Source organism: Citrus sinensis, chromosome 3 (genome assembly GCF_022201045.2).
Source record: "Citrus sinensis cultivar Valencia sweet orange chromosome 3, DVS_A1.0, whole genome shotgun sequence".
Classification (NCBI taxonomy): domain Eukaryota; kingdom Viridiplantae; phylum Streptophyta; class Magnoliopsida; order Sapindales; family Rutaceae; genus Citrus; species Citrus sinensis.
Window position 1 is genome coordinate 48,955,804 of NC_068558.1, and position 21,593 is coordinate 48,977,396.

At 35.5% G+C, this 21,593-nt stretch overlaps 3 protein-coding genes across 6 annotated transcripts; 2 read left to right on the forward strand and 1 right to left on the reverse strand.

Moving 5' to 3' along the window:
* Positions 1-246: 246 nt before the first annotated feature.
* On the reverse strand, positions 247-4,251 carry LOC127901489 (transcription factor EGL1-like). 2 transcript variants are annotated; one of them, XM_052438920.1, is made up of 8 exons: positions 3,671-4,249; positions 2,845-3,099; positions 2,618-2,714; positions 2,452-2,466; positions 2,115-2,171; positions 1,110-2,018; positions 589-1,029; positions 247-505 (listed from the first exon to the last, which is right to left on the reverse strand). In XM_052438920.1, exons 1-8 carry the CDS (start codon positions 3,793-3,795, stop codon positions 434-436), a joined length of 1,971 nt encoding a protein of 656 aa, XP_052294880.1. In that variant the 5' UTR covers positions 3,796-4,249; the 3' UTR covers positions 247-433. The 2 variants fall into 2 exon arrangements, with proteins under 2 accessions (XP_052294880.1, XP_052294881.1); XM_052438921.1 differs by lacking the exon at positions 2,845-3,099 and having other exon boundaries at positions 3,671-4,251.
* Positions 4,252-6,783: 2,532 nt separating this feature from the next.
* Positions 6,784-12,231, forward strand: LOC102623695 (beta-amylase 2, chloroplastic). Of its 3 annotated transcripts, none has more exons than XM_006491033.4 (10): positions 6,784-7,828; positions 8,280-8,357; positions 8,653-8,856; positions 9,352-9,546; positions 10,098-10,262; positions 10,479-10,614; positions 10,711-10,739; positions 10,888-11,106; positions 11,256-11,475; positions 12,007-12,231. In XM_006491033.4, the coding sequence occupies exons 1-10, from the start codon at positions 7,553-7,555 to the stop codon at positions 12,075-12,077; spliced, it is 1,593 nt and encodes a 530-aa protein (XP_006491096.1). In that variant the 5' UTR covers positions 6,784-7,552; the 3' UTR covers positions 12,078-12,231. The 3 variants fall into 3 exon arrangements, with proteins under 3 accessions (XP_006491096.1, XP_006491097.1, XP_006491095.1); XM_006491034.4 differs by having other exon boundaries at positions 10,479-10,557; XM_006491032.4 differs by having other exon boundaries at positions 10,479-10,739.
* A 389-nt stretch (positions 12,232-12,620) lies between these two features.
* Positions 12,621-21,212, forward strand: LOC127901035 (beta-amylase 7-like). The gene is made up of 11 exons (XM_052436893.1): positions 12,621-13,318; positions 13,692-14,319; positions 14,928-15,212; positions 15,499-15,576; positions 15,846-16,049; positions 17,001-17,195; positions 17,615-17,779; positions 18,103-18,363; positions 18,788-19,006; positions 20,484-20,703; positions 20,880-21,212. The coding sequence occupies exons 2-11, from the start codon at positions 13,870-13,872 to the stop codon at positions 20,906-20,908; spliced, it is 2,106 nt and encodes a 701-aa protein (XP_052292853.1). The 5' UTR covers positions 12,621-13,318; positions 13,692-13,869; the 3' UTR covers positions 20,909-21,212.
* Positions 21,213-21,593: the final 381 nt, after the last annotated feature.

Here is a 21,593-nt window from a genome sequence, read left to right on the forward strand (position 1 = left end):
AAATCTTTTGTTGTTTCTTGAAGGATATGGAGAAAATTTTTAATAAAAAATGCAAGAAGTTGGCACTTAGAAACCTGGCAATTTGCGACTCTCCATTTTAGATAAAATCCTCTCAAACTACATGGTTTTTTTCGTTCACCGCATTGCCAATAGTACAAATTAAACCTATTTGTTTATGAAGCCACATAGATTACTTTAAGATATCGAATCATCACATGGTTTGTGCGATTGTAGTCATCTTCCCGCTACCTAGTAAGGATTGTCAAATTAAATTGCTTTATTCAAGTGGGATACAACATAGCAAATCCTAGATAAGTTACACTGAAGGATTTTCTCTCATTACAACTATGCATTCAAAACACTAAGGAACTAAACCTACACAATTGAAGAAGACTACAACTGCAAATTGATTACTAGTTTGAGATCTTACTTCTTAACACTTACCAGCGATCTTCCAAAGAGCTTGTTCGATTATCCCGGCTGGTGCAATGGCTGCTCCCCGAAACTGAAATATTTAAGTTGACAAAGATTAAAAAATGTGCATGTGGAACCAAAGAAAATTCAAGGAAAATTGACTTAAGCACTAACCGTAGATTTAAGGGCCAATGTGAGAACTCCATCAAGATTTGACGATACCACTGAATAGGCATCCAAGTGCAGGTTGTTTATAGCATCCATGATATCGAGCAATATATATTCTCTAGAGGGACATCTCATCTCAATTAGAACATCCATCTCTTGGATGCTGACTTTTACATCAGCCAGGCCATCTTTTGGAACAAATTTATTAAGTTCTGGGTCAGTTTCATCAATGTCGCAAGCCTTCCTCTTGTTTATCCAAGGCTTCTTGTGGTTATCAAGCTTTTTGTTGTCATAGTTATCAGATGTCTGCTCCACCATCTCTGTGTAATTTCTCTTTGGCCTTGGCTCAGAATCAACTGAGTACATGCAAGATTCCAACTCCTCTACTCTTGCCTCAAGCTTTTTCAAGTACTTAATTGTGTCACTGAGAATTGATGCTTTGTCAACCTGCATAATCATGAAATTATATTTTCATCTGACAAGGAATTATCAAATAATTTTCAGCAGATAACAGTCGAATATATCACCTCACTGATATATGGAACCATTGACCTTAGCACCATAAATTTTTCGTTCTCTGTTCTCTTATCTGATGAAATATGCTCTTCACAGAAATTATCACTTTCCATTGTTACAGGACAATATTTTCTGCAAATTTCTTTCTGGGACCTATGAGTACAACCACCATGCATCAAAGGAACTGAAAATAAAATCTTCTTTAATAAGTTCTGCTGTATCCCTGGCCAATGCCTCTTAACCATTCCTCCTTTCTTCCAACTTACAAAACTGGATTTGTGCTCAACACTAAGGAAACACGGGTTCTCAGTCAACCGATTTGAACTTCCAAAAATAGCAGAAAGAGTTTTCCTGTAGTGTGCACCATCATCTATCCCAAGATCCAACAAACTTAGTTTTGTATGATTGCCTTCTTGAAGTTCTTTCAATTGAATGTGGCTCATGTTTTCATCCTTGGAAGAAGGAAAACCCTCTGCTTGATTCACGAGAGATTCAGATTTATGGTCACTAGAATGCATGGAGTCTGGAATACCATTGCTGAGGTCATCATCTACAAAATGCCAACTCTGAACTTGAGAAGCTGCACCATTTATACCATCAACCATGAAGGATTCTTCTGTCTGGTGATTGTGCTCACAGCCCTTTGAGCATTCATCAGCAGAATCTAAGTGCAATTCTTCATTGATGTTTCCATGTAGTTCATAAACTCCCTCCCCATCAAATTTGTTTTCTTCTCCGGGAGAATATAGGCTCTCCAAAGCCACTGTATCCAATATCTCATGGCTAACCTTGGCACACAGAGGGTCACTGTCATCATCTTCATCGTAAGGAGGAGAGGAAGATTTCTCAGAGCAAAAAGGCTTTGAGAAGTCTAATAATGAGGCTTTGATATGTTGAAGGAGACTAGGATCCTCTGGGACCTTAAGATAAGCCAGAAATAAGAAGATAAGCTGCACCGCTATACATTAGTAAAGCAAAAATTGAAACTTGGGATCTAATTTTTTTAAATAAATTACCAGTTCAGTGACTCCAAGTTCAATTACACCATCAAGATGAGGAAAGCATATGACAGTCTGAAAACCAAAACAAACATGGAAATTGATGTCAGGTAGAAGTTACTGCTAAGCAAGTCCGTCTAACGATGGGGATGATGATCTGTCCACATTTCATGAATTTGAAAAGATTTTCTATACAATGCAGATATGACAGGAATCTTCTCCATTTTTTGATATATGGATTGCATTTTTTTCATGTTGATTTTGTTTCTGATTCAAATCAATTATAACTTGTGTCGTATTTGACTATCCATACATTAAGACATAACTTATTTTGTTCAAAAGGAGCTGTTCATACCTGAATAGATGCACTCTACATGCCATGATCAACAACCAGTCACAGAAAAACAAGTTCCACACAAATAAAGAAAGTCAGTACTTTCACTGGTTGTAATATGAGTATTTAATGCACCAAACAAGCTGTTCAAACGAATGGAAAGAGAACATTGCAGAGGAATACTGACCTTGGCCAATAAAGAGCGAGAGAATACTTTACTATCTGCACACTGAGCATTGCATAACCAGATTGTTTCACTGTTTGCAAGTGCTCTTCCTGGCAAACTACAAGACAAAGTGGAAGGTGACCATGTTAATTAAAACCCCCGTATGATAAGAATGCTATGTATAAGAGGAAAAAAATTGCAAATGAAAGGTGAAAATATAAGTTTTGATTAATAGAAGAGAGTAGTACCCTTGGCCAGAACTGAATACAAAGGACATGCAAACCAAGTAATACCACTCTGCATCAGTAAGATCTTCTGGAGACAATGCAGCAGAAGGCCTCTTATAAGCCAGCTCAGATTCTCCTTTCAGCAAAGACTCGTAAAGCTCTCTTAGTTGCTTACTCCTTTGTAAACCTATTTTATCAGGTGTAAGTTCCATTGCTTGCATTGTCTTCCTAGTCTTGATGTCTCCATTATAGTACCCATCACCCCACTCTAGAACCCTAGGAACCATTGTTTTTTTATTATCTCAAGGTAAGTACAAAGAACGGTAATAGAAAGCCGGTACATAGACCAATTGTAGGCCATTAAGAGTTGGTTAGGCAAAAAAGGAAAACTTTTAGAGGCCGTTTACACTTCAAAAAGATAAAACAAAATAAAGCTTCACTATTCATTTTCCCATTGCTACAAAAAAGTCTCTGTAAGGTAATATAATGTTGATTCCCATCTCTGGCAACATCACTTTAAAGGTGAGTAAATTGATTAACAACCTCATTTCCTCAAGTTTCATAAAAAAACAGAATGTGGTACCAGATATTGGGTTATGCGGTCTAAAAATTTGGCAATACAAAGGTAAAAATGTGAGCTCTTTCTTCTAAAATAGCGGTATATATCAGTGAATTATAGGTATCAAATATAGCAAATTTAACCAAAAAGATGGCATTCGTTGACTCCAGAAACCAAAATTGTATATAGAAGTTGAAAGAAGAACAAAATTGCACCAAAAGATATTGGACAGTAGAAATGAAATACTTGAAAAAGGAAAAAAAAAAAAAGAAAATAAAGATTATATACCCTTGTTGTGCAGCTGATAATGACCAGAAAATTGCATAGCTCCATTGGATACTCCTAACAGCAACAGCAAGCTGTTTTCTTAAGATTTCTGGCACCCCCTCCTGGTTTTGAGCAGCACTAGCCATTGTCAAGCACAAAAATCAGTAAATTCAACTTAGATAACCGGAAAGAAAGCCCATCAACAGACAAAATGGTCAACAAACAAGAAGCAAAGCCTTCACAGAAAAGAAGCTCCAGTTGTATTCTGTCAACAAAATTTGGTTGTACAAAATATCACACATTGAGTTCAGTTATATGCAGCAAGGTCCTTACTGCGCTGTAAAAGCAAAGCTTACTGAATTATAGAATTATAGAAAAGAGAACTCAAAAAGGTGGACTATATGTTAGTCTTTTATAAAAGAAGAAACGAAAAACGTGGGGTCATGCACAATTAAAGAGTGTTCATGAAAAAATTATTTTCTGAATGCAAATTCTATTCTGTGGCTCTCAGTAATTTAATTTCTATGCCAATATACTACTCATTTCGCCCATTCCCAATTTCTCATAGTACTAATACCAAGAAAAAGAGGGAAGTAACTTTGAAGGCGGCCCCAAGTAATGAATGAATTGCTTTGGCAGCTTTATCGTAATAATTATTTCTAGTTTTGGCCCCGCATAAACAAATAAATATAAGCTGCTCCAAACAAAGCAACTATGTAGCCAATGGGCCCTTACTTACCCCATTGCCAACCCTCGCCTTCCAAGTTTTGAGTTTGCGGGCAGGTCACGGGTCTGTATTTTATTGTTGATTGTAAAATTGAACAGGGATAATTATATTTTCCATCGTATTAGTAGAGTAGATTTGTTGAGAATAAAAATTTATATTATGTTATAATAAATTTGATACATTTGTCGCAATAACTTTTTTATGGTAAAACACATGCCAACAAGACATTTGTATATATGTTCTAGTACAGTCAAAAAAAGAAAAGAAAAAATGAAAAAAAAAACAAATGTCCTTTCTCCTCCATGATTGTTTTTTCGTCGAGCTTCATTATGCTTCCAAGTTATGGTTAAACTAGTAGTATCTATCAATTAACAATTGGAGCCACCCTCGTCATTAACCGTGTGTTAAACGTACTCTTCTCAGCTTGTAGAGATTAGCGAATCAATTTTGGGTCCTATTAATTACCTCGTAAGTTGTATTTGGTATTTGATATTTAGAGCGTGACTGCTCACTACCGAATTCAAAAGTTATGTAGTAGCAATAATGAACAGAAATAGGGATCAGGTTACGGTATAATTATAGTACCGTGTAATAATTGTATCTTGTCGTTGAATATACTTAGATTAAAAGAGTTTACTGACATTAAATAACTGGATACAACTATAACACAATACCATAATTGCACCACATATTTCTCTAAAAATAGACGTAGATGAACTTATAAATGACGAGAGATTCTAGTCCAATTCTCAGAAAAAAATTTAATTATAGCACGTGGAAGTGGAGCCTAGAAAATAATAAAGAAACTTGGCAGTTATTTTTTATTCTCACATCAATCAACTGTGCTGTAAAATCAATTTACAAAAAAAGGTACACAAGAAAGCCGTGAATGTTATAAATGGTGGATTCCTGTTTCCTGAATGCGGGGGCCCAAACTTCAAATGTAAATTAATTAATAAGCGAATAATTCCACCCTACCCCCAATTCTTTTGATATTTTCTATCGTGCGCACAATTGTTTCACCTTCTTTCACCGTGCACCCGAAACCGTCAGTTTGGCTGTCATTTTAACGGTTTCCATCAGTTATTTTGTTAATTGACTAATTTAACCCTTTTTTGAATTTAAACTTGTTAAATTTCCGAAAGACCGAATCACCCTTCAATTTAGCTGTCGGCACTACATCATTTCTTGGAATTTTTAATCACTAAAAAATTATCTACATAAAAAAGTTATTAAAATGTTATCTTTTAAGAAGATAAATTATTGAAAAATTAAAATATTTCTTCTCTTTCTCTCTTTTTTTTAAGAGATTATTCATATGTACCATATTTCAACTTGAATATGTCTAACAACCCCAAGAAAAAAAAGCACGCTATTAATTCCCGCAAATTCCTGAAACTTTACAATGGGCAAGTTGTTCGAAGACCTTCCTCCGCACTTTGTCAACAACAAAGCCACTACCATGACCTCCACTGCCTCGTCAAAGTAGCGCCAAGATGGCCGCACTAACTCTCCAAAAACATTTGTCAATTTTTACACCACCACAAACCAACCTTATTTCCTAATCTAAACTCAAAACTCAAAACCCCCATCGCGTAAGCCTCAAACCTCGCTCGAATTGAATCAATAGCACTTAATTGAAGCAACTATGGATTGTAGCGTCAGATCTAGTTCCTACTTTAGGCCACAGTTGACTCTTGATATATATATATATGTGTGTGTGTGTGTGTGTGTGAAATCATTCTCAAGTGCAGATGCCTGTATTTTTCTTAATGCGGACATATTTTTAAACCGTGTGGTTTAAAAGAGTTAAAAAACTAACTTTTTTAAATCTTGCTGTTTTAAAGTGTCTGTATAAAAAAAAAAATGAAGGCGTTCGCACTAAAGAAAGACTACACACACACAACAGGTTCCTTGTCGTTTCTTAATAACAATAATAAAGTTCTATTTGGTGCAACTTTTGAAATAGAGCTTTTAAAAATACAATTTTTACCCAAAAAATTTCAATTGTTTGGTTGTTATTGAGAGTTTTTATTAAAAATTTATGAAATTATTTTAATAGGCAAGTTTTATAAAGTTATGTTATAAAAAGAGTAAAATAAGTTTGTTAATGAAGTAAAAAATATTTTAACATTTAAATTTTTTTTAATTTTTACTTGTAAAAACTCAAAATATGAGCTTTTATTAGTAGAGGCAATATAATTTATTTAAACTTCAAAAGTTTTATTTAAAAACAACTAAATAATAAAAAAATATAAAATTAAATAATCACTTATGATTATTAAATAAGTAGTACAAAAAAATGCACTAAGTGATTGTGGCTATCTAAAGGTTCGTATGTTAAAACTTATAAAACGACTTGTCGTCTCTATATGCTTAGGAAGAAGATACATTTTTCATTTTTGGTTTTTAAATGGACGACTTGTTGCGTTACGTTTATAACGGCCAATCTTGTATCGCGCGAGCGGTCTCACAGTCACTGATTCCTTTACCCGCCATTTTCTCACTGGGTCACTCCCCACTTCAATCTTGGATTCCAAAGAAACAGAGGAAACGAAAAGAAAATCTCAAATCCGCTTGTTTTATTTTTCTCGAAACTGTTTCGTGAATCTTTTATCGAAATTGCAAATAAGTTCCCTTCATTCTTCAAATTTTATTAGTAGTTGTTTATTATTTTTCTTGAATCTTTTATCATATTCATTCCAAACAGACAGTATACTTGGTTTAAAATTTCAAAATTTTAAGATTTTCTCAAATCCCTAGGGTCTCATTTTAGACTTAGCATACCAACATCCACTTCTGACTCTTTTTGCTTTCTATTGGATCACTCATAAAGTTTTCGTGAAAAACGAAACTATCACGTGAATCTTTTCAGAAATTGGAAAGAGGTTAATTTACTCTTCATATTTTATTTAATTATTTAATTCCCTTAATTTTTTTTTTAATTTTTACAAAATGGACCCTTAGGGTTTCAAATTCCAGAACGGCGATTTCGTCTGAGCCTATGAGTTCGTTTTTCATTCAAACCCCAAATTAACGAACAAGAAAGATACTATATCATGAACCTTGATGGGAATTGGAAAGAGTTTTCCCCACACCTGATTTTTTTTTTTGTTGTTCATTTAGTTCTCTAGAATCTTTTTCATTTTCGGTTGAAGTTGGGTTTCAATTTCAAAATGGCGATTTCATCAACACAATTCTGCGATATCTTGAGGGCTCCGGGTGCTTCATCTCCAATTACTTCCTCGTTGTCACATAAGCAAACGCTTTTCACTTCTCAGAGAGTGCCTGTAACTTTTCATAGCCTAACGTATTGCAATGTAACGTATTGCAATGCGTGTCGTTTTAAGCGTACCCAGTTTCGAACTCTGGCGGCAATTGGAGAGTGGGAAGAAGAAACTGAAGACGATCCTCATGGCGGTGATTCTGTGGATGCTGCTGATGATATGAAAGTAATTTTGTTGTTGTTGTTATTATTATTATTATTTACTCTATATTTTGTGAATTTATCTGTGTCGTTATGTCATTTAGGAATTTGATTACTGGTTTTAAAGTTTGACTAATGCCATAAAAGTCCGAAAGAAAAGGGAGCAAATGTGACACAAATGAGTGAGACAAACATGAGAAATTAACAAGCGAGGGTATTATTATGATTACATGTTTTAATCTGTTGAGAGCATTAGTCAAAATATTTGTATCGGAGATGAAATTAGAGAAACAGATGGATGATAATTGGTGAATGACAAAGTGTTTAATTTAGAGACTATTAGAGAACTAAGTTAAAAATTTAGGTTTTCTTGAGTTTGAAAAAATTTGATACCCCTTCTCATAGTTTTCCACAGGATTCTTGCTCCTTTCTTTTTTTTTTTTTGGTTTTTTATTCATTCCCTTTTCTTTTTACAGGCTGTACACTTGCCCCCAAAGTTGCCAGAACGTGATTTTGCTGGAACGCCCTATGTTCCCGTCTATGTGATGCTACCTGTAAGTTTATTGATTTCTGCTTGTCACTCTATGAGAAACTGTATTCTGTTTATCTTCATAGCTCATTAATTCCATTTTCTAGATCATAATTTACTTTCATGTTCCATCGGTTTATTTTTGTGTCCATATACCGGCTTCAATTGAGTTAGAGGTCAAAATATTTTTCTAGTGACACGTAGTGGATAAATCATTGTCTAGACTCCAGATCTGTTTGCTAAAAGACAAAAGAAAAAAATTTCTGGCGTTTTCTCATCAACTTGACTGATTGCAAGACATATTTTGTTGGGTGTGGCAGCTTGGTATCATTGACATGAACTGTGAGCTGGTTGATCCAGAAATTCTTGTGAATCAGCTGAAGATTTTGAAGTCTATTAATGTTGATGGTGTTATGGTCGATTGCTGGTGGGGAATAGTTGAGGCACATACTCCTCAGGTGTATAATTGGAGTGGCTACAGAAGGCTCTTCCAGATTGTGCGTGAACTTGAGCTTAAACTACAGGTCTCTTCTTATTTACCTTTTGTGTTTTGTTAGAGCAATACTTGAAATAATTAATGCTGTATTTACTCTGTACATTTGGGAACCAGTGCTGATCTCACACTGTTGAATTGTGTCAGATAAAAGTTTAGCATTCTAGTTGATTGGCAGCAATTCTCTAATTCTGATTCGACATGGAATGGAAAAGAAAGATTGAATTATGCAATTCTCACGATAATATTGTCAACTTTTACATAGATGTCTCGCTTTTTTATCTTCCTCCACATGTGTAACAACATCCTTTAATCGGCCAAAGTTTTAACATTCCTACTAGTCTACTCTTTTCGTAGTACTGTTATGCCAGTTTAACTTAGAAAGGGCCAAAAAACTAATCTGCATTTGACTCCTAAATTCGACATGATTAAATAGTAAGTTTTGCAGCATTCACAAACAGTTTTGTATGATAGAGGTAAATATTGAAGCAAACAAACTTATCTCATGTCTTTTTATTGGTCTCAGGTTGTCATGTCATTTCATGAATGTGGAGGCAATGTTGGTGATGATGTACATATTCCACTGCCTCAGTGGGTAATGGAAATCGGCCAAAATAACCCTGAAATATATTTCACAGATAGAGAAGGAAGACGTAATTCTGAATGTCTGACATGGGGAATTGACAAGGAACGAGTTTTAAGAGGTCGGACTGCTGTTGAGGTATTGTGCAACTAAGATTATCACATAATGCTAGATTTTTTTGTTTCCATCTTTTGAGTAAGAAACTCTCTGTTTTGATTTTTCATCATTAACACATTTTTGAGTTTAATATCAAAAAATGAATTAGAAAGTGTTTGTACCTGTGCCTTTCCTAGTTTTGTCATATTTTATGTTCATTCTTCTGTTTCATTTCTTGCGGTGATCTATGGCATTGGTCCGTGACAGCGGCACTTTAACACCAGCCCAGTACGCACATGGATCTGTTACCCATCTTAAGACATGGTCCAATTCTATCACTAAATGCTATATTGTATCACTTTTTTCAGCCTATTTTCATGTCTACTAATAACAGTATTCTTCAGAAGAAGTTTATTTCCACATGAACTGGTCCAGTTATGGCTTTGTGTTTGAAGTGTATGCTTGGGAATTGAGCTTGGATGTTTTTTGCTTATTTATTTTATTGTCCTATTTGTTCAGCCATGCCATTATTGCAGAGTTGAGTTTTAATACTGCTGTATGTTGTAATTTTTGTTCGGTAACAAATTGCCCAGGTTTACTTCGACTACATGAGAAGTTTTCGCGTAGAATTTAATGAGTTTTTTGTGGATGGAATAATTGCTGAAATCGAAGTTGGTCTAGGTCCTTGTGGAGAGCTTAGGTATCCAACTTATCCCGCAAAGCATGGTTGGAAATATCCTGGCATTGGTGAATTCCAGGTACATTTTTGAGTAATTGGTATTTGGAACCGGAATCGACCCTACTCGTTATGGAGTTATGATTATCTAATGAATTACTTTTTCCTTTTTTCTTTCTCTCTTCATTTTTCAGTATTTTACAGAGTTATGACTGGTCCTTAGCTTCTCTTTATTAGTATTTTGTTTAAAAACCATATGCAATTCTTCAATGCATTAATACAAACTGTTTCTGTTCAGTGTTATGATAAGTACTTGATGAAGAGTCTGAGCAAAGCTGCTGAAGCAAGGGGACACTTGTTTTGGGCTAGAGGTCCAGGTAATGCGGGTTCTTATAATTCCACACCACATGAGACTGGATTTTTTCGTGATGGAGGTGAATATGATAGCTACTATGGTAGATTCTTCCTTAATTGGTATTCTCAAGTTTTGATTGACCATGGTGATCGTGTATTTGCTTTGGCTAATTTAGCTTTTGAAGGAACTTGCATCTCTGCAAAAGTGAGTCACCAGAATTTTTTTTTTTTTTAAATTTTTTCTTCTTTCAGGAGCTAGAAAACTTTATGTTGTGAATGAATACTAAAACTAAAATTTCATTTATTCATCTCACTATAAAGATTTTTCACTGAATTCTTCGATTGATGAGCAGCTATCGGGTATTCATTGGTGGTATAAAACAGCTAGCCATGCTGCTGAATTGACTGCTGGCTTCTACAACCCATCGAACCGCGATGGCTATGCTCCAATTGCAGCAATGTTGAAGAAGCATGGGGTTGCCCTAAACTTCACATGTGTTGAATTGCGCACTGTGGACCAGCATGAGGACTTTCCAGAGGCATTAGCAGACCCTGAAGGATTGGTTTGGCAGGTATGCAAGAGCAGAAATTTGATGTTAATTAAAAATAAATCATAGAATAAAAATTTTGAGGAATTTGGTTATACCTTGAGCATGTATGGTTGAGCTGCATTATCATGCGAAACCACATATAATATGTTTGTATATTTTTTTACTTCCAGGTTCTTAATGCTGCATGGGATGTATCCATATTAGTTGCTAGTGAGAATGCTCTCCCTTGCTATGACAGAGAAGGCTATAACAAGATATTAGAAAACGCCAAACCCTTAAATGATCCAGATGGGAGGCATTTATCTGCTTTTACCTACCTCAGGCTCAGCCCGGTTCTTACGGATGGACACAACTTCATAGAGTTTGAACGATTTGTAAAGAGAATGCATGGTAAGTCGACCTTCCTCTCACTATCACATTGTTTCCTGAAGTGTACATTTCTTTTACAGATGATTTTTGTTGTGAGCAATAAGATATTTAAAATTGTCTGCATCCCCTCATCATCTTACACTAAAACTGCTTAAACTACGTATGTGATGATGGAAGTTGCTTTACAAGTGCCCTAGATTTGCCTTTTTTACTTACAGGAACAATTGATTCCTGCAATGGGGTTCCATTACCTAGCCATAAAAAACCTTTTCAGTACTTGGTTGTTGTCTCCTATCAAATTTGAATTTTTTCTCTTTTGTTCCCTTGGGTATTGTCTTACTATCCATTTGGTAGATGAAGGCATAGGTACTTGGGCTTAACCAACTTCCATGATCTTGGATTGCTTCAAAGTCTTTAAAGATCATGGGAAGTCTTATTTCTGCTTTCATGCGCAAAGAACTACTATATTGTGCACGAAGAGAGAAGTATAGGTATTACTATATATTAATATTTAGAATGTATGTATCATGATCGCCTCAATTGCCATTGCAGGGGAAGCAGTTCCTGATCTCCGGGTTTATACAACTGAAGGAAATAAAGAAGAATGCTCCAAAAATCAGTGAGTAGACAACCAGGTTGCTGCTGAGTAAATATCCCGTTGCACGCCAGATACTGTTAGCTTGGTTTCTCTCTGTAGTCATTCTGTTCACAAACTTAAAATATACTTCGATCTTGTATATGTATATATATATATATAAATGAAATTAATTTTGCAAACATGGTACCCATATATCTTACAAAAGGCTGCTCCAGAGTTTTTATCATTCAATTAATTGTGTGGAAATTTCTGCAGTGATGAGGGGCATTTACCCATAAGATTCGATACTTGAAGATGGGAAGCGAAATCGATTTTTATGATTTTGGTTGAATGTGTTTGTTCTTTTTTGTTTTTTTTGAAGTTATTATCATGAAACAGAATGAACCTTATAAACCTCATAGTTACAAGTCACCAGAAACTGTGATCTGGTTGCATTCGAAATGAGTAAATGTTTGGATAATTTGTCTTATAAGACTGTTTGTGAATGGTGAGAATGATATCTTGTTTTGGATTTAATATGGAGATTTGTCATTTTAAACTTTGAAACGTAAAATAACGGAAGAAAAACTACTGGCTAATCAGGTTTTTGTTTACACTCTGAAACAAGAAAACAACCATTATTGGATATCCACGGCCACGTGGCAACATTCCGGAAACCACAAGTATTATCTAGTTGTGGTGGGAGGCTTTGGCCGGGCAAGAAAATGGATCTGTAACGGTCTAGTGAATCCCGGTCACGTGATATGCCCAACAAGGGCACGCCATACCTCGTGTCCAGCAGGCCCTCTCCCGTCTCCGCACGTGCAACACGTGTTCCACTCACACGTCCGTAACTCCTTTACCCCTTATACGCGCTCGCATACCCCCACACGCCCCGTTCGTGCCAAATCCAAAGCTCGCACACACATGCACGTTCGAGCTTTTGCGCACACGCGTGAAATCCGAGGCCTCACACGCACGCGCGCGTCTCTCTCTTTTTCCTGTCGCCGCTCCTCCGTTCTCGCCGGCGAAGCCTCGATTTTCTTTGTTTTCCGATATTTTATTCTTGCATCGTAGGTCCGTCGACTGGCCGTGAAACGGCGCCGGACGTTCGATCCGGTGGCGGGAAGTTTCGGAATTTTAGACCCATTTTCGGCTGTTCTAATAGGGTTTTTGGAGGAGGGGATACGGATCTGTTAATGAACGCTTCAGGTTGAAGATTTTGTATAAATGAGATTTGTAAAGGGAAGGCTTTGCCTGAGATTTACGCGAGAATCTGTGTTTAAGGTGATACGAAATCTCTTTTCCCTGATAACTGGTCTTAGGTTTTAGGTCTATTTATTTATTTTCGTGGGAGGTTCTAGGAATATATTGGCTTGAATGACTTTGTTTATGTATGGTGGTGACTGAAACGAGATATGTTCAGCTTTTTACTTCTCGTTCGTGTTTTTGGTTGTTCAAAGAGTCAACTTTTTTGCTAGGAGACAGTTGAATATTTGTCTTCTTTACTCCTGAAGACGTCAACAACTGGACATCTTATTCCATTTGAATTTCCCGCTTAACTACCATTTTTAAAATTACTACATCATTCCTTTAGCTTGTTTCTTTCATATATTGTTTAATTCATGTGAGCATAGCTTGACGTTCCAATCTTTTCCAGCGAGCTCTGGAATCAATCTGGCATTGAATTTTCCAGATTAGACATCTGCACTCTGAACAAAAAGTGAAGGTCGGATATCGAATGTGTGCACAGTTTGGGATCAATGATGACATTTCTGATAGAAAGCTGATCATCTTAGAGTAACTGGGTAGAAGTTGGGAAGTACAGAGTGGGAGATATGGCAACAGATATGCAGAGGTTGATTGGAACGAGCGAAGAAGATGATGAAGAAGAAATGGATATGGATGTGAAGGAAGAGGATGATGATGAAGAAGAAAATGGGGAGAAACACGGTCGGAGGCAAGTGATGGTGGGGGTTGACGTATGTACAGCACCAAGTAGTAGTAATAATAATCAGTTTCAACATCAGCAGGAAATTCAAGAGCAAGCGGGCACCCCAGGAGGGGGAGGAGTGCGAAGGTCCAGACCTCTAGAAGAGAAGGAGAGGACAAAGCTGAGGGAGCGACATCGAAGGGCAATTACTGCTAGGATCTTGGCAGGCCTGCGGAGGCATGGGAACTATAATCTTAGGGTCAGAGCTGATATTAATGACGTGATTGCGGCTCTGGCAAGGGAAGCTGGTTGGGTTGTCCTCCCCGATGGAACCACCTTCCCTTCAAGATCTCAGGTACATAATTGTCAAGAGATAGCTGTCCTTTCTCACTTGGTACTGCACATCATTAAATTTTAAATTAAGTATCTATAAAAGTGATCTGTAAAAGCCTTAATATGCCAAGGTTTTAAGCATAAATGAGTTTGTCTAAGTGTTATCATTGGACTTGGATATAACCTCCATGGTTGGGCCTGCGGCATCCCTGGATAGAGCGGTCTTGTTGTTGCCTAAGATGTGCGGAGATGACAATTTTTTAATTTTGGAATTGCCGTGTGTTCATTTGCTTAACTTTCACTTAGCAAAGACAGTGTGTTCATTCTCTTGAAACATCGTGTGTCCGTTATCTTGAAATGTCTTATGTGCCTAGGCCTGCATCTCTGTCTAGTAGGCATGTTTTTCTTGATATAGCTTAGAGCTTTGCAAGTACGAATCTTGGGTCAAATCACATAACATTTGACGTTCAAATTGTTAATGGATTATGCTTCGAATGTTAACAAATGCATTTTTGGATGGCAGTTGGTGAGGATCATTCGTTTTGTCACAGGCTGAACTTGAATACCTTATGAGCATTCCTTTAATATCAGAAAAATCCAACTGAAGTGTTTCCCTTATAACTATTTTAGGGTTCAAGAACTGCTGGTGGCGCTTCTTCGATGGTAACTTCATCATCTTCTCATATGGTGTCACAGCAGACACCATCTACGTCCCTTCGAGGAGTCTCTTCTGGCTATCGAAGCTCAGTCGAGTACAACACATGTCAAATGAAAGGTGTTTTTATGCCCACACCATCACCTTATGATCTATCCCCAATTGCTCAGTCACAACCTTCTTTGGTGGAAGATGGGAGAGAACAAACAGAGATTCAGTCTCATATTGGCGGTCCCGTGGACGCTGTCAGTGACAAGCAGGTGATAGGACTGATAATTTTGTTTCCCCAATTTCTCCATCCTTTGGTAATCTGATGCTGATATGTTGTATTATTACTGTTTAGAAGTTTGATATTCATGATATCCATCGTATCACTTGGTGAAACTAAAAATTTGCAATTGCCAATGATAAATTATCTGCAATCAGATATAAATTGAGTACAGATATTGTGTTTTTTTATATTTTTTTGAGAGGAATGCAAGTTCCAAAATGAAAGTTTCGTCGGTTGATTCGTGCTATAATTGTTTTTTTTTTTTTACCCTGTAGATTGCAGATGTACCTCCAAAGTTACCGGAGCGTGATTTTTCTGGCACTCCATATGTTCCAGTTTATGTGATGCTGCCGGTATGTTTTAAAGCTTAATCATCCTCTGTTTACACAATTTTTTTTTCCCCTGTTTTCGTGGTTTTAATAATATCTTGAAAATTCTAGTCAATATAATCCACTTTGTGTGGTTGGCAGACACTTTTTTCTTATTCACTTTCATGTTTTATAATTTAGCCTTACCCTCTAAAGATTATGCTGTTGTTGATATAGCTCATCAAATGCCATACATAATTCTTTATGAGTACTTGTGCAACTTTTGTTGCAATGATTCACTCTTATGGTGGCAGTTGGGTGTCATCAACTTGAAATGTGAGCTGATTGATCCCGATGGTCTGCTGAAGCAACTACGGGTATTGAAATCCATCAATGTTGATGGGGTCATGGTTGATTGCTGGTGGGGAATAGTTGAGGCTCATACTCCTCAAGATTATAACTGGAATGGTTACAAGAAGCTCTTCCAGATGGTTTCTGAGCTTAAGCTTAAATTACAGGTGATTTTTTAAGATATGCTTGTATGGTTGTGATTACATTTATTCTTCTCAGGGAAATGTTCAGAAGATGATAGCATCATTATCTCCACTACATCCTCATTATTTATTTATTTATTTATTTTATATTGAACTTGTCTCCGTAATTTTGCATGGCTACTATGCTTGATGGACGTATGAGATCAATACTTTTAGGATTTCAGAACTTTCTGCCCTTAAATTTCTTCATCACACAGTGTTGCTTTCTGAGTCTGGACTCTTTTGACACCAGTAACACGCACACCTCAAAAGTCTATTTGCTATTCTTAAGGCTTTCTCTAAGCCTCCTCTCTCTAGGCTGGCTGATTTGGCCTCAAATTGCTTCATAAAGTCAATGTTCAATGCATGGTTCCGCGCACCAATGTTTCATGCAGATACATGTCCATTTTCAAATCTGCGTGACACATGCAATATTAGATCATGAAGTGATGCTAGGAGACGAGACCTAAGGTTTCTTGCATCATTTTTTTCAAAGGAGATTTCTCAAATATCATTGAATTAGAAATTGATGTACCCTGAGCTTGGTCTCAACATGTGAAAGAGACTGGGGTCGGTGCATGTACATGTGGTGCCATCCTCAAACCTCTGCAAAGGGAGGAGGTGGGGTGGCTTTGATTTGTGCTTGCTGCCCTCCAGAACTTGAGTCAGGGATGTGGATTTTGATATATTCACAATTCTGTTGATCTAAAGTACTAATAAGAGACAGTCTCATGAATGACCTGGTTCAAATAAACGAATGCAATATATTGGTGTTAATTTTGTGAATTTACAATTTGAAATGTTTTCTTTGTTTTGTGAAACCTTTGTCGCTTAACCTCCCTCCTGTGATAATAATTGATTTTTTCTGTGGAGTGTGGTTGCATCTTTAATGCTCCCAAGAAGTCATTTTGGATCTGACTGTCAATATTGGCTCAGGTTGTGATGTCATTTCATGAATGTGGAGGCAACGTTGGCGATGATGTCTGTATTCCTCTACCTCATTGGGTGGCAGAAATTGGTCGAATTAATCCTCACATATTCTTCACTGATAGAGAGGGAAGACGAAACCCTGAGTGTCTGTCATGGGGAATTGACAAGGAACGAGTTTTAAGAGGCCGAACTGCCTTGGAGGTACTTCATTTTGAAATGCCTGTCAGAGCTAGTTTGGACTGAAACTGTTTGTGATCATTATCTTTGCTGTCGTCTCTGTTGTGCTTTCTTCTTATTCTTTTGCAAATCATTGTAGATTTTGTTGGACAGACAGCAGCTAATACATATATACCAACTCTGGCCCAGTCTGCAGTATTCTTGCATCATTAAAATTTTGAGTATATCTTTTTGTTTTGGCTGTTGTTTTTAACATAATTACGGCGAATCTAAAATTGTATCTAACTTGGGTTCTAGCATTTGAATTAAAAAAAAAAAAATTGCTTTCATTTGAACCATTGGTGCTTTGCTGGAATTGGTATTTCACTTAAACTAGATCTTCTTGCCTAACAAACGGACTTTATTGGTAGAGGTTTTTTTTGTCTGCTTTTTGAATTATGTAGGTATACTTTGACTACATGCGAAGCTTCCGAGTGGAATTCGACGAATTCTTTCAGAACGGTGTCATCTCCATGGTTGTAGTTGGACTAGGCCCTTGTGGTGAGCTACGGTACCCATCCTGTCCTGTAAAGCATGGTTGGAGATATCCTGGCATTGGAGAATTCCAGGTGATCTTTTCTGTAGTTTCAGGGTCTACTGCTTAACCTTGTCTGATAAAGCTTTGATTATTCTTATCAAAAAGAAAAAAAAAACTTTTAATTATGTTGCATTGATTTGCTTGAGAAAAAGATCTGTTTCTCCAAATATTGGGGATGGGAAAATTGGCTATGCTTACACCATGATCACAATTGTTCCCCCTATTTTGTGGGCTCAACCAAATTTCATCATTTTTTTTTTAAAGAAATCTTTTCAGTTCTTAACTTATCATCAATAATCATGTAACAGTATGTTTCTTCTTGCTGCTCATCAACATATATCTCTCTGTTTGCAGTGTTATGATCAGTATTTGTTAAAAAACCTGAGGAAGGCATCAGAAGCCAGGGGTCACTCCTTTTGGGCTCGAGGACCAGATAATGCTGGCTCATACAATTCACGTCCACATGAAACAGGCTTCTTTTGTGATGGTGGTGACTATAATGGCTACTACGGTAGATTCTTCCTTAACTGGTACTCTCAGGTTCTAGTTGATCATGGTGATCGCGTGCTTTCTCTCGCAAAGTTAGCTTTTGAAGGCACCTGCATCGGGGCAAAGGTGAGTTAGGCTTTTGATAAGTTTTCATATCTTTGATGGAAGATTATTATTTTACTTGTATATAGTTAGTTAAGATGTACGTAACTTATAATGTTTTTTAAGGAAAGTATTCAAAAAATTTAACCCCTCGTAATCTATATTAAATTTTTGTTCTTTATTTTATAATGAAACTCTTCAGACCCTGTGCTAGGCCTGTCCTTGGCTACATATCTTTCTACACCATGTGGCCGCAAAATGGATTGGCGGTAGAAGTATCAATTTATTATTGGGGTTGTGTAAATTAGTTGGCGGACAATTTTATTCAATCCCATTAGTCCCTTCCAATCATGATTTTAGATGACCTTTGCGAAACTAATTTAGAAAATTTTTTCCTTATCATTATTGCTTCATCCAGTCTGTTTGCTATATTTTAATTGCTGAGCAGCTATCAGGTTTTCACTGGTGGTACAAGACAGCTAGTCATGCTGCTGAGTTAACTGCTGGTTTCTATAACCCATGTAATCGAGATGGCTATGCTGCCATTGTTGCAACGCTAAAGAAGAATGGAGCTGTTTTGAACTTTGCATCTGCTGAGTTGCACACATTAGAGCGGCAGGAGGAGTTTTCAGAAGCGCTGGCTGATCCTGATGGGTTAATGTGGCAAGTAAGCATTCCAAACCTCGTTATTTGCTTGAATAATTCTTTTTTATGTGTCTGTAATTCAAACTCAAATAGGATATTATCTTCATAAAGGCGTGTTTTTAGAGGCAAATTTGGAGAATTACCATGCAATTGTTTCAATTATAATGCTACGTTTACTAAACTGAAATTGGAATGAGCTAAAATGGGAATATGGAATGGGAATCAAAATAAGTTGTTTACTTGAACTGTAGGAATCGAAATCGGAATGAGCTGGATTGTCATTAATGTGTTTACCTTGTCTTGGAATCGGAATCGGAATGAATTAAATTGTAACAAATTACTAAAAAGTACTTAATGGATTATTGTCATAATTATTATTAACTAATAATTGTAAATTTTTTTAATTAATTATAATAACTATAATAAAAATTATTATAAAAATATATTAACTAATAATATTAATATTAATTACTTAATTAAAATAATATATTAATTATTGTGATTATTTATTCAAAAATTATAATTATTAATAATTATTGTTAATAATATATTGATTAGTAGTAATAACTATATTATTTATTTAATAATATTAAATTTATTAATTAATAATAATAATATATAAATTAATTATAATAATTATTATAATAGTATATTAATTAATTAATTACAATAATAATATATTAATTATTGTGATTATTTATTCAAAAAATATAATTATTAATAATTATTGTTAATAATATATTAATATATTAATTATTAGTAATAAATATATTATTTAATTAATAATAATATATGAATTAATTGTAATAATTATAATAATTATTTTTATAATAGTATATTAATTAATTAATAATATTAATATTAAATATTGTGATTATTTATTCAGGAACAATAATTATTAATATATTATTGTTAATAATATATTAATTAATAGTAATAATTATATTAATTCATTAATAATAATATATAAATTAATTATATTAATGATTATTATAATAGTACATTAATTAATTAATTAACTATAATAATAATAATATATTAATTATTGTGATTATTTATTCAAGAAATATAATTTTTAATAATTATAGTTAATAATAATTAATGTACTATTATAATAATAATATATTAATTATTGTGATTATTTATTCAAGAAATATAATTTTTAATAATTATAGTTAATAATATATATATTTATTAATTAATCAAAATATATTAATTATTTATTTATAATATTATATTAATTAATTATAAAAGAGGACAAAGTGGGCATTTTCAATTTTGGGGGAGGGCAAAATGGTCAATCCCTGGAATGAGAGACTCATTCCCACCTCTTCCCATGGGAATCAATCTTCCATTCTTCATTCCCAAATAGTGGTGGGCCCCACCATTCCGATTTCGATTCCGATTCCCCCATCCAACTAAACGCACCATAAATGTAATTTGGCTTAAATTTGATTTGTAAGTCTTTTGACAGTTAATGTGATAATTGTCAATTTCAGGTGATGAATGCTGCATGGGATGTTTGCACACCAGTGGCTAGTGAGAACACACTCCCTTGCCATGATAGAGTAGGCTATAACAAGATTTTGGATAATGCCAAGCCCCTTAGTGACCCAGATAGAAGACACTTTTTGTCGTTTACGTACCTTAGGCTCGGCCTAGGTCTCATGGAGAGAGAAAACTTTATGGAATTTGAACGATTTGTCAAGAGGATGCATGGTAAGCTTTGAAAAGGAGACTGTGTTGTTGCAACTGTTATTGGTTTAATACATCTGCTGTTATTGATGGTGCTCAGTTTGAAATACGGCATAGGAAAGAAATGAGGATTGCAACTGATTTGAGTCAAAATCTATTCGGTAGGAACCGTCATTCACTTGTCTTATTTTTTGCTGCAGGGGAAGCAGTTCTGGATCTCCAGGTGTAGCGGAGGAATAAAGATTTTCTAAACAGATCCGGTATCATCTCTTTTTCCCCATGGAAGAAGTGGGGGTTTAGCATCTTACCGTTTAGAGGATGGTATTGTTAAATTTAAATATCAGTTAATTCCATTATTGTAACTTGTAAATGGGATCACAAAATGCAAAGCAGGCAAGTTTCCCAAATCCTGAGCTTGCACGTCGACCTCGGTTATAGTGTAAAAACTAGTCAAAGATCCAATTGGTGTATTGTTTGGGTAATTGAGTTGGCTCTAATTGCAGGGTTACCACCGCAAAGTTCTGTATGCATTATTTACAATGTCCACCCATTGACGTGAAGATAATTAATTAGGCGCAGATGTTAAATTTGGTCGCAATTTGCTTCCCCATGGGTGGAAGTCAGAGAAACAAGATCTGTTTGAGTTTCATGCACATAAAAAGAAATGAACAAAATCATATAAATCCCTTAAAATTATCAACTCATTGTGTTCGCACTCGGAATTTCTTCTTCTGATTCGCTCTCTCATTTTCAACCGAGTAGCGTTCGTTTGACATTGAGTTTTTTAACACCTCTTTGATTATTATTCACATATTTAACCACATATCAGGGAAAAATGAAAAATCCTATCTGATGTTATGGCTAAAATTTTTGGCCAATCGAGCATCAAATAGGTGTCTGCACGTTAAAGCGCC